The sequence below is a fragment of the Stegostoma tigrinum genome, chromosome 5 (assembly GCF_030684315.1).
Source record: "Stegostoma tigrinum isolate sSteTig4 chromosome 5, sSteTig4.hap1, whole genome shotgun sequence".
NCBI classification, from domain to species: Eukaryota; Metazoa; Chordata; class Chondrichthyes; order Orectolobiformes; family Stegostomatidae; genus Stegostoma; species Stegostoma tigrinum.
In genome coordinates this window covers 95,251,576-95,264,046 of record NC_081358.1, presented here as the reverse complement: position 1 = coordinate 95,264,046, position 12,471 = coordinate 95,251,576, and the positions used below count along the sequence as shown (strand labels likewise).

The following is a 12,471-nucleotide window of genomic DNA, read 5'->3' as shown; positions in this document are numbered from 1 at the left end:
TAAATCTGGGGGGAGCTGATCAGCCGAATGGTGTTAACACTGGACTGTTAATCCAGAGACCCAGATGACATTCTGGGGACATGGATTTGAATCCCACTACAGCTGATGGTGAAATTTGAATTCAGTAAGTATCTGGAATTAAGAGTCTAGTGATGACTGTCAATTGTTGGGAAAAACCCCTCTGGTTCACTAAGATAACAAAGTGTGAAGGTGGATAAACACAGCAGGCCAAGCAGCATCAGGGGAGCAGGAAAGCTGGACCCTTCTTCAGAAAAGTTCAATAATGTGCTTTAGGGAAGGAAACTGCCATCTTTATCTGGTCTGGCCTACATGTGACTTCAGACCCACAGCAATGTGGTTGCCTCTTAACTGCCCACTGGGCAATTAGGCCTGTCTAGTCAGCACTGCTTTCATCCCATAACTGAGTAAATAAAACCCAAATCTGACATTGTCACCAAAGTGACAGTATCTGAGCTGTCAGAGGGTGCAGGGGGTAGCCTTGCCATGCTTCTCTGGAGGTTACTTCTGATGGAGCAGCTCATTTCTCTTCAGGGGCCATGGCCATCCCATTGGTACCTGCTGGGTACAAGGGAGAGAAGGTATTGCCACGATGAGCGATGAATGACGTTGATAGTGGGGTTAATGTGGGAGTGGCAGTGGAATGAAGAATGTTACTTTACTCCATCATTGGGAAACGGATGTCTCTGCATCCCCAGCAGCAGCAGTTCCAACTCTCTCCTCCGAGGGGCAGGATTCTCTCCATGCAGTGGGTGAGGATCTTGATGTCTGGCATCTCCTCACCCATCCTGGCTCTTTCCACCCTGTTATAGGGATGTGTCACGTTTTCTCCTGGAACTAAGGTATCGAGTAAGTTGAAAATGCGTTAGAGCTGGTGCTAGTGGTTGAAGTGTATCCTGGGCGAGAGAGTAGGCAGCGCAGAGGTTTTGCAGAATTGGTGGTGTGACAGGTTGAGTGGGTACAAGAGCGAGTAAGCAAAGATGTTGCATACAATAGTAAGAGTGGTAGAGCTTGAGCCTTGGTGAGTGGTGGGTGCAATAGCAGAAATAGAATGAGTTTAAGGTAGTATCCCGGCTTATTTAAGGCTGTTTTCTTTTGAGTAAAAGTCCTAGTTATTAAATCAGCCAATGGAATTAAGCATTAATATTCTATATACAGTACTGCATCTTCTTGATACTTGTACCTTGTTGACAAATGAAACATGAATTAATGATGCACATTTCATTTCTGCGTGCACAAATATGGTTTTAAAAAAATGAAAGAAATATAAGCGAACCATTCACTCTTTTAATGTATGTTGCAACCATGCATTACTTTTGGTTTGGTAACGAGGTAGTTCTAAATCGAGGTACATTCCGGATAGCTTTAGCTGTCACATCGCTTAGTTCCCTTTTGTTACAAAAAGTTCTGATAATGTATCATCTAGGGGTGATTGCCATGAGCATTCACTAGTAGTTAGGTTTAAAACTCAAAACTTAGTTCTGTGATCCAATTGCCAATAACTTTTAAGCCTCCAGTTAGCTGCAGGTTATCTATCATACAAATTTTCTTGCTGACTGACCTGAGCTGCTAGACTGAGTTTTAACCTTTCACCATCCAGTTCTGTAACCCATGAGCCACATTGTTCCTTTTCAGGCATTTTCACAAATATGACTTCTAGGCGGTTAGTGGGTTGTCATTTGAATCACCTCAAGTGTGGTTAATTTTGTCTCAACATTGCTGGACTGACTGAGGCTTAAAACCTGGTATTATTCATTTGATTTACCAGTTGGTAGCACTGCAGTGATTTCACTGGCATACTGTTTGTGGACTTCATAACTAGTATGTCCTCTCCCTGTTCCTTTGCTTTCAAAGCAGGCTTTTTGCGAAACTGTTCTTCACTTCATGGAACATTACTGCTCCCTAGTGGATGTTCAGCTTGTGCTGTACCCCACTGTGACTTCTCAGCTAAATGGTACACTAGGCACACCTCCTCTATTTAAGAACTTCTCCACATAAATCTGACATGAAATTGTCAGCTGACTAGATCTCTGGCTTTGTTCTTTCAGTTCTTTTTCTAGTTTTCACAAGCCCTTTCCCTTCCACTGGCTTAGATTCAGCCCTTTTATATTTAGTTTTTATCCTGACACGTTGTGAATTTGTTGACCTGGCTTCTTAAAAACACCACAGGCTTCTCGGGTTTCACTGCCTCCTCTAGGACCTCCGAGCCTCTCTTGGTCCCCTGCACTTTTGCAGATCCCTGCTGGTTTTCTCTACCTCTTCCAGCCTCTCTGGACTGTCTTTGACTTTCCAAAAAGTAACACCCTCCACCCAGCAAGGTAATTCCTATCAGAGATAATGGGAACTGCAGATGCTGGAGATTCCAAGATAACAAAATGTGAGGCTGGATGAACACAGCAGGCCAAGCAGCATCTCAGGAGCACAAAAGCTGACGTTTCGGGCCTCTGATGAAGGGTCTAGGCCCGAAACGTCAGCTTTTGTGCTCCTGAGATGCTGCTTGGCCTGCTGTGTTCATCCAGCCTCACATTTTGTTATAAGGTAATTCCTATGATGTATCTATTCCTGCCCATTGAGCTAGGAATGATATGCAGCTACATAACAAGCCTGCTGTCTTAGTAATTTTTAACGAGTGTTATCCCCATACACTCACCAGTGAGCCAAATTACCAGAACAATGCCATTTAACCTGTTTTTGGACGGTTCCCCACTATATGCGATATAGTGCATATATATGCGAGCAACTGATTTTCCAGAGGAATAAAAACAGAAAATACGGCTGGAGAAACTCAGCAGGTCTGGGAGCATCTGTGGAGCGAAAAAATTAGAGTTGATGTTCCATATCTAGTGTGACTCTTCTTTGGAACTTATTTCTCCACCTTCCGCAGTACTTTGCTTTTAACTTCATGGATGATGCCAATCTCCTTTTCTGGCTTTTAAAAACAGTCAGGGGTCACTTTCCTTTGAACTCGCACAAACACCTGACAGTTATCCCGGGCATCAGCCATCCTTGAGCCACCTTTAGTAGGTTCTGGTTCAGCAGTCAGATTCCCCATGAAAAATACTTGGCCTGCAAATAAATTTCTTTTAAATCCTTTTATTTGTTCACAGGATGTGGGTGTCACTGGCTAGGCTAGCATTTATTGCCCATCCCTAATTGTCCAGAAGGCAATTAAGAGTCAATCACATGGCTGTGGGTTTGGAGTTACATGTAGACCAGACCAGGTAAGGGTGGGAGTTTCCTTCCCTAAAGGACACAAATGGCCTAATTCTAATGCTTGTGTGTGTATATGTGTGTTTATATGTATGTGTGTATGTATGTGTGCATGTATGAGTGTGTGTGTGAGAGAGACAGATACAGACTGACAGAAAGAGATGGATGAGGAAGGGTGCATTCAGTGGGCCTACAGCCAACAGTTTGAATACTTTAACTCCCTTTCCTGCTTACCTTTTAGAAAATTTGTTCTCTTTGACTTTCCTGGAGCTCCCTCCCTTCCTTCTGTTCTTCTTTGCTCTCTCTTATTCTTGGCTCTCTTTTTGAACTCACGCACTCGGTATTGCTTTAGTCATACTTTCTCTAACGCGAGCCCATCTATTTCAGTTTCTTCAGGTTCAAAATATAAATGCCTGTCATAAGTTTTAACATTTCAGTATTTCTAGATTGTGGTTTGAACTTTAACTCTTCAAGTTTTAATCTACCCTAGATTATCTCACTGTAGGAACACACTCACTATCAATATGGACGTTTTAGTAGTTTAATACTATAACAATGCAAACCATAAGAGGGTGTACTGGCATTTTTTAAATTGCTTAAGGCTTAATTTAATGCCCACTTCCAATTGTGCTTATTGCCTGTGAGTTCAAATTGCAGGGGTAAGTCCCCAGGTATCTATTACAACCAAGTCCTGAGGGATAATGAATTCATCTCACTCAACTCCTGAGATTGGTATAGCAAAGTGTGAATTTTTAAGATGTTCTTTTAATTGGATTTTTAATTTTAAAGTACAATACAGACTCCACAGTATGATTGCATACATTTGCAAAGAAATATGCCAGAATAGATCTCTTGAGTTAGCAAATAAGTTGCTTTTCATTTTTTTTCAAAACATTCATACAGTTAAAAAGTATAAACATCATCAAGAGGTAAACACAGACACACACACACACACACACACACACAGACACACACACACAGACACAGACACACACACACACTCACACACACACACAAACACAAACACACAAAGTAGCATATACATCAACAAAACAGGTTACAAGGTGCCTGAAGTGAATAATTATATATTCTAAAGTTTCTTTAGTTGTTCAGAAGCTTTGTGGTCTTGCGGCTGAAATAAGCCGATTGATCTTTTAATCTCTTTTAACCCAAATCCTTTTCCAGAGTGGGTTTGATGGTACTTTAAATTCTCTATCTTAATGATGTCTTCCAACTTGTAACATTGATAGGTCTGAACTCTGAAAATTGTTGAGAGAGACATGCTGTCTATTCCATCCAGAAGACCTCCTTCTTGTTATTGGCTTCTGTAATCAACAGGAAAGCTTGGAAAAGCAACTTTGTTTTTGTTTTTGTTTCTGATTTATAGTATCTGCAGGTCTATTGGTTTTTAGAAAAGTTTGTAACCACAGTTTTTCACAAAGGGGAGAAGATCTGATCATGGTGGATGATTAACACATTTTGGAGACAATCCATGTTAATGAAAAAGGTTAATCTTTCATTGACACATCCATCAAAATGCCACCAGAACTGGAAAGTGTGCTCAATACAAACTCAATACGAACTGCAGCGCACCCCTTCTGGGATAACGTTCCGACTCCATTTGCCCCTCATGGAGTCAAGCTTTGGTTCAGCATGTTTCAAAGACCACCCATGCTGAACTTGCAGCAGGCAATGTGCTCCAAGGTGACAGAGCTGAAAGCAGTGGCCCAGTCACAAGCAATAACAAAATGAAGTGCCAATTCTGTGGCCGTCCATGTTGCTCCCACATCAGACTGCTCAATCAGGAGAGGGCCCATGGAGAACATGAAGTCACTTAAAGATTGGACACATTCAATTAACAAGGCATCTTGTGATTATGGGAATTCTCATGATTTTTGGGTAGCAATTCTGAGATTACTACACTCATGTTCCTGATTGTAAATTAGTGCCTGCTTCTGAGACTCCATCGGCTGGAACTGTTTATCCCTATGTAATTGGTTCCATGATGAATTACAGCAATGGTCCTTTCAACTTTTTCAAGTTCCCTTCCATCCCTTACCCTACTGGCTGGTATGCCACATACCCTATTGCATTCTTTTCAGGGAATATGGTCCATCCTAATCAGTCAACGCCTCAGAATGAAAATCTTTCCAATCTGCTATTTACAACCCAATTGACTAATTCCTGCTTCACAATTCCTAGATTAACATTCATCTTTATCCATATGAATGACAAGTATGTTATACATGTTGGACAGATCAATTTCAGTGCCTCAAATAAACACCCTTTACACTGCTGGCTCTCAGTTACATGTTTGTCTACTGTACTTCCATGTGCAGTGCGAATGTGTTTTGGAATAACCTACCTAGAAATTTCTCCAAATTCACCACTTGTCAGAATTTCTCCAGTTTGTACTCCAGACTAAACCAGGGTGACTTGTGAGGGAGAAATTTTCCACTAATGTCGTCACTGGTGCATTTCTGTATATATGTCATTGCATATGTGCTTGTCTGTGTGTATGTCCCTGCGTGTGTGAGTGCATGCAGACATGTATGAATGTATGTGTATGCATGTGCCTTTGTGGGCCCATGGGTATGCATTTCTGCACATGTATTTCAACGTGTGTACATAATGATGGGTTCTGTAGTAGAGTTGCAGGTGAGCAGCCTGAGTATCTGTGGAAAACCCAAGAAAGCAGACAAGAAAATTAGAGAAGAAATCTGAGCCACTTACACAGTTTTATGGGTCTTCATGTGTGGCCGGAGTTGAACTCCCAGGGCCTGACATCGCTCAATCATTCGCTTTGCATTATTCTCAACTTTCTGGATATCAATGGTGAATGCAGGGGTCAAGAGCTGCTGAACTGATGCGACAGAGACCATGGTGAACCCTGTGAGATAAAAGCCCCAATCTTGCATTAGTCATTTATGCAGCATCTAGACCGAGGGTGTCATTGGAAGGAAGCGGTTAATGAAACGATAAATCAGCTTCTCTCTCCACAGAAGCACGCTGTGTGAAAAACATTTTTCCTCACATCACCCTCGCGTCTTTGGCACAACATTTTAAATCTGTGCCTCTTGTTCTTGTCCTTTTTACAAGTGGAAACATCTCCTCCCTATCTATTCTATCTAGCCAACTCATGATTCTGAAAACCTCTATCAAGTTTCCTCTCCGTCTTCTTCTCTCCAAGGAAAACAGTCCAAACTTCTTCAACCTATTCTCATAACTGAAATTCCTTATTCCTTCACCTATTCTTGTAAATCACTTTTGCACTCTTTCCAATGCATTCACCTTTTCTATAATGTGGACCTCAAAACTGTGTGTAATACTCCATCTGAAGCTGAAAAGTGTCTTTTACACTCTTGTACTCTATGCCCCTATTAATGAAGCCAAGACCATTGTACACTTCATTAATTGCATTCTACACATATCCTGCCACCTTCAATGATCTGTGCACATACATACTCAGGTCCCTCTGGTCCTGTAGCCCTTTTTGAATTGTACCTCCTAATTTATATTGTCTTTCAATGTTCTCCCTACCACGAAATGTATTCTAATGTCCTTTAGGGGAGGAAGCAGATGTCCTTACCTAGTCTGGCTTACATGTGACTCCCAACCCACAGCAATATGGGTGACTCTGAACTGCCCTCTGGACAATTAGGGATGGGCAATAAATGCTGCCAAGCCAGCGACACCCCTCATCCCATTTAATGAATGAAAAAAATTTCCAGACCCCAACTACACGATCTGTGAAAAAGTTTTCTTCTCATCTAAAATTTGCCTCTTTTACAAAACACTTTGGAAACAGTGCTTCTTATACTCAATCCACTTTCCAGCAGGAACAGTTTCTGCCCACCTACACTGTCCAGACCGCTCATGATTTTGAAAACTTCTATCAAGTCTTCTCTTAGCCTTCCCTTCCCCAAGGAAAATATTCCCATCCTCTCCAAACTTTACTTATAACTGAAATATTTTAGAACCATTCAATCAACAAAGTCAGTTTTACCCAAAAACGGATGCATTCAGTCCTAGCTTTAAAAAGTCTAAATTTTCACTTTGTACAACTTAGTTTGTCATTTACAGTTACCATTAAACTAACAGCTACAATTTAAATTCTGTTTCTGCCAGTCTTACACAGGGTTTTCTTTTTCTCAACAGTTCCAAAGAAAGGGCAGCTTAATTAAGAACCAGCTGAAACTGGATCCTTATTAAATGACTCTGATTTGCCATTTATGACAGGAGTAAATATAAGTAGCCAACTCAGTATGACTGATTGCAACTTATGATAGTGTCAGTGTAGAATGCTTCAAAGAAGTAAGTGGAGGAAGGGACTGCGGTGTGCAATCACTTTTATCTAAACCTTTCCGGCCTCCAATCAGAAAAAAAATGTAAAGAACAAAGGATTCTTCAAGTGTAAAAAGCAATGATATGAGATTAATCAATTAATAAATTGAATAAAATACAATGTTGATGGGTAATGCGTTGCTGCTGCAGCATATAGAAATCTGGATACTAAGGAGCAAGTTTGTCTTTAATAAGTTTTGTAGCTCAAGGATTTTTGTACCTGAGTTAAGGAGCTGGAATTCAAGCAAACATGCTAGTATAAAGAAAATATTAGAATGAAAAGAGATGTTTAAAATAAAACAATTTGCAGTAGTCACCTGTTGTCACTGTTTTTGCAGAAGAAGTGTTATATCCAAAATATTCGGATGACCTTGAAAGTGGTGGTGTGAGAAGTTTTAAAACGTGTTCAATTTTTGTTTGAATTCTTTGTAATTAAACATTATTAGTCTTCTTTAAAATAAAGACTGGGGACTGTGAAAGGTTCGTTTGTATTATTAAATAGTGCATAACTATGAAAACACTTTTGTCATTGAAAGCATTATATGGAAAAAATAATTTTGAAAAATTGCATGTAATATAAGATGTAGAACACGGAAATTAAAAGTTTCTTTTTATTTTCATTCATTTGTTCGAAGATAATGTGCATGTCACCAAGAGTGTTATTATAAGGAGAGGGTAATCTATTAATTTAAAAATTAAAGTTAAGATGGAAATAAGTGATGGATGTTAATTGTTCATTCGTCTGGATATATATGTAAAGGGAACTGTTTCAGTCAATACATTCTCTATCTTATGTCTTAGGCTTAAATCCAATTATCATTGTTTACCAGTGATCTTGGCAAAAACATGCGTGTATGAAGATAGTTCTGATGTTTCCCATAATTAATGATCTCTATCTGGTTTAAACCATGCATGTTTGGTGCATGGTTCGGTACATGATCATTATGCAATCATGTGATGGTTAGGACACAAGCAAAAACATTTAGTCAAATAGTCTTACAGATCCAAAATATATGCAACTATTTTTAAAAAGAAGGTTAGTTGTAGGTTATAATTTTGATGATACCTATTTACATAGTGTAATACCTTTTCAATTCTTTCCTCTTGGAGTTTGGTCCAATTGCTGTTTCTTTCAGGCTCAAAGTTTAACTGATGAAGGGATCATCCATAAATTGCATAAAAAACAAAAGGCTGAATCTAAAGAAATGAGATAACAGCTGGCTTCCACTAATAACAAACAAATGAACAGTTAATCTATTAGCGACATTGTTTGTGGAATAAATAATTGTTGCTTTGTTGATCTGAGGATGACATTACTAGGGTTTGTGTGTTCACGGTGTGAGTCTTCATGTAACTGAACAGGCTGATTATCAACCTGCGAATTCTTGGACACATGAGGAAGAATGTACCAGGAAGTAGAGGAATCCAGAATGTGGAATTTGCTTCGTCTTCAGGCTCATCATTAAGGTGCTTTGACTCAAAGCATGATGCAACTTGATGTTCAAATTTCCACTATTTTGAATGATTGGTAGCAAGGTCCTCCCGGTCATTAATGTCAGTGCTGCCACACTTGTAAAAGAGCATCAGCGTGTGTGTAGCATTTTCCTTGTTCTGCTCTGGGGCACTGGACATTTGAGAGTTGAGGAAATAGGGCCAGTTTTCGGATATCCAGACAGTGTCCCATCCACTGCGTTAATTTGAAGGGGTTTTACCTGAGTGCTTACAGAGCTGGGTGTAAGAAAAACACCAGTGTTTGTTTGTCCTATAGTTGAATCCAGTAAATGCAACAGAGGCATTATTGGTTGAATTTGTCTAGTGCTCTCATGTGTCAGTGATGCATAGTCCAGGTTTCACTTCAGTACAGCTGTAGTGACAACTGTTGTGTACACTAGGACTTATGTTGATTTGAGGAGGACTCAGTGATGAAGTTGGTAGAAAGCTGAGCTGGTGCAACTGATCCTGTGTTGCGTCGTCTCATCAATGGTGGCCTCTTGAAGAGTGGCTGCTATGGCATGGACGGTGCTCAATATGTTTTAGGGTTTCTCCTTCAACTTACATGGGAGGCTGAATATGTGACCAGGTCTAGGTTATGATTTTTGTTCTGGCAACATTCAGGGATAGAGCAAGTCTCTTTAGTGAGATCAAACATGGTTTGCGAATCTGATGCACAGTGGGAAACAACACTGCAGTCATCTCCATGCTGTAGGTCATGTAGATGTGGTTGCTAGTGTAGGTTGGCACAGAGGTGGCTGAAGTTAAACTTTTCAATCTAGGTGAAATTTAATACTTAGACCAGATGATGGTTGATTTTTAAGGCAATAATTATGATCAGATTGTAAATATTATGGGAACTATCAGATGGCCTCTCTGGTCACCAGTCTAGATTTTGATGGCATCTATTCCTGATCTCTCATTCAAAACAGTCGCAGTCATACCATCATGAAGCAGTTGCAGGCAATGATGAAGTTTTAGGCCCCAAATGTCTGGCCTAATCTAGACCCTGCCCCATCTTTACATGAAGTAGAATGTTAGAGGCAGTCAGGGTGGGTTAAATAATTAAGCAATGATGCAACAAATGCAAGAATGAGTTTCAACAGCAAATGAGCTGAGACAGGGCTACTGAATAATTTTATAGAATTGGAAGTATTGATGGTGCAAATACATCCATATGGTTGCACATACTGGGGGCACATTGCCCCAAGGTTACACAGAACATAGAACATTACAGCACAGCACAGGCCCTTTGGCCCTCGATGTTGTGCCAACCTGTCATACCGATCTCAAGCCCATCTAACCTACACTATTCCATGTACGTCCATATGCTTATCCAATGACGACTTAAATGTACCTAAAGTTGGCGAATCTACTGTGAAAAGTCTGGTTCAATTTTTGATATTTGCCAGGAGACAGAGTCAGAAGGAGCTGAGAAGTTGTGGTGGCATAGAGTAGGGTGTCACCAGTGTGTGTGTGTGTGTGAAAACTAATACTGCTTTGAGGTCATGTCACCAAGGGTCAACAAGTGGATGTGGGGCAAGGAAAAGTTCTTGAGGGAACACCAGAGGTAACAGTGCAGGCGCAGGAAGAGAAACCATTCTAACTGATTCTCGAGCCATTATCACATAGATAAGAATAGGACTACACAAGTATAGTGCTATTCAATTGGATGGCAGTAGATAGGCATTGAAGGAGGATGATGTGGTCAATTGTTTGCTCTTTGACTAGTGCTGTAAACTGATCAAATTAACCCATATCATTTGTATGCATCTTCGATGCCAATAACCGATCCCCATCATTTCCTCTCCCAGCAGCTACAATATCATTCAAAGTTCAGAGTGACTCTGTTATTGTATTTACTTCTAAGTTCTCTCAAAGAGTTGTAGGTTCAAGTCCAGTTTCTTGAAGCGGCCCGATAGCCATTCTTCAGACCCAATTTAAACAGATATGAACTCTATTTAAGTAATTTCCTTTTCCCTTTTTTGTAACTCAAAATGGCCCCAGATCATTTCAATGAAATACTTTTCACTGCATCTTCCTAGATGTGGAAATCATACAATCCCTACAATGTGGAAAGAAGCCATTCGGCCCAACAGTCCACACCGACCCTCCAAACAGCATCCCACCCTGACTCATTGCCTTCCCCTGTCCCTGTAACCCTGGACCCTAATCTACACATTCCTGGATACTATGGACAATTTAACACGGCCCGATCCACCTAACTCGCACATCTTTGGACTGTGGAAGGAAACTGGAGCTTCTGGTGGAAACCCACGCAGATGCGGGGAGAATGTGCAAGCTCTACACAGACAGTCAGTTGCCTAAAGGTGGAATCGAACTCAGGTCCCTGGCGCTGTGACAATAAAAAGCATTCATTCATTCATTCACGTTGATACATCTTTGTTGTACAAAGTGCATTATTAATGGTGAGAATACAGTGCTTGGTGGGATCAAAACTCACAAAATTGTCTTAGTCCAATGTTTAACAGCAAAATATAGTGTCTTATACAGAACTAAAAAAAAACCCCAAAAGATCTGCGGATGCTGTAAATCAGGAACAAAAACAAAGTCACTGGACCTGAAATGTTAACTCTGTTTTCTCTTCCACAGATGCTGCCAGACCTGCTGAGCTTTTCCAGCAACTTTGTTTTTGTTCTTCTACAGAACTAAATGTCTTGAAGCAATCTTAATAAGACAGAGGCAGAGAAAGGGTTAATAAAGATGGTGGCGTGGCAGTGCTGGATGTAATCGATGTACATCTGGAAACTGGGACTATGTTGCATGAAAATAGAACATAGAACAGTACAGGCCCTTCGGCTCAATCTGTTGGGCCGAACTTTTACCCTAATTCTAAATTCTATCTAACCTCCACGCCCACCTTACACTATCATCCGTATGCCTATCTGATAGCCGCTTAAATGCTCCTAATGAGGCCAACTCCACTACCCTCTCGGGCAATGCATTCCACGCTCCTACCACTCTCTGAGTAAAGAATCCCCTTCTCTGATGAAGGGTCTAGGCCTGAAACATCAGCTTTTGTGCTCCCTGAGACGCTGCTTGGCCTGCTGTGTTCAACAAGTCCCACACTTTGTTATCTCTCACCTTTCGGTGTTCTCAAGAGAAAAGCCCTAGCGCTCTCAACCTTTCCTTGTAAGGCCTTCCCGCCAAGAACAGGGCAACAGGTTTGAAGTGAGGCAGTGTTTTGAAATGTCAACGGCGACTTTTAACAGCTGAGGGCAAGGAATAATATGAGACCAAATGGAAGGGTGGGGAGGTGATCCGCGGTTAGTGGCGGAGAGCAGACGGCTCCCAGGACCATTCTGCGTTTTTCACAAGGTGCGAAATTCCCTGACGCTCCCTCAAGGGCAGGACCCGGACGTAAAATTAAGGGGAGGATTTAACCCC

General features: G+C 40.9%; 1 protein-coding gene across 1 annotated transcript in view; it reads right to left on the bottom strand.

The window, feature by feature from the left end:
- The window catches only part of zgc:162816 (uncharacterized protein LOC571260 homolog), a 57,781-nt gene extending 45,396 nt beyond the window's left edge, over nucleotides 1-12,385 (bottom strand). Inside the window, exons 1-2 of the mRNA XM_048529820.2 lie at nucleotides 12,169-12,385; nucleotides 5,962-6,118 (exon numbers count right to left, since the gene is read on the bottom strand). Coding sequence (XP_048385777.1) covers nucleotides 5,962-6,110 — 149 coding nt within the window. The 5' untranslated portion in view covers nucleotides 6,111-6,118; nucleotides 12,169-12,385. The remainder of the gene's footprint in view (nucleotides 1-5,961; nucleotides 6,119-12,168) is intronic.
- Nucleotides 12,386-12,471: the final 86 nt, after the last annotated feature.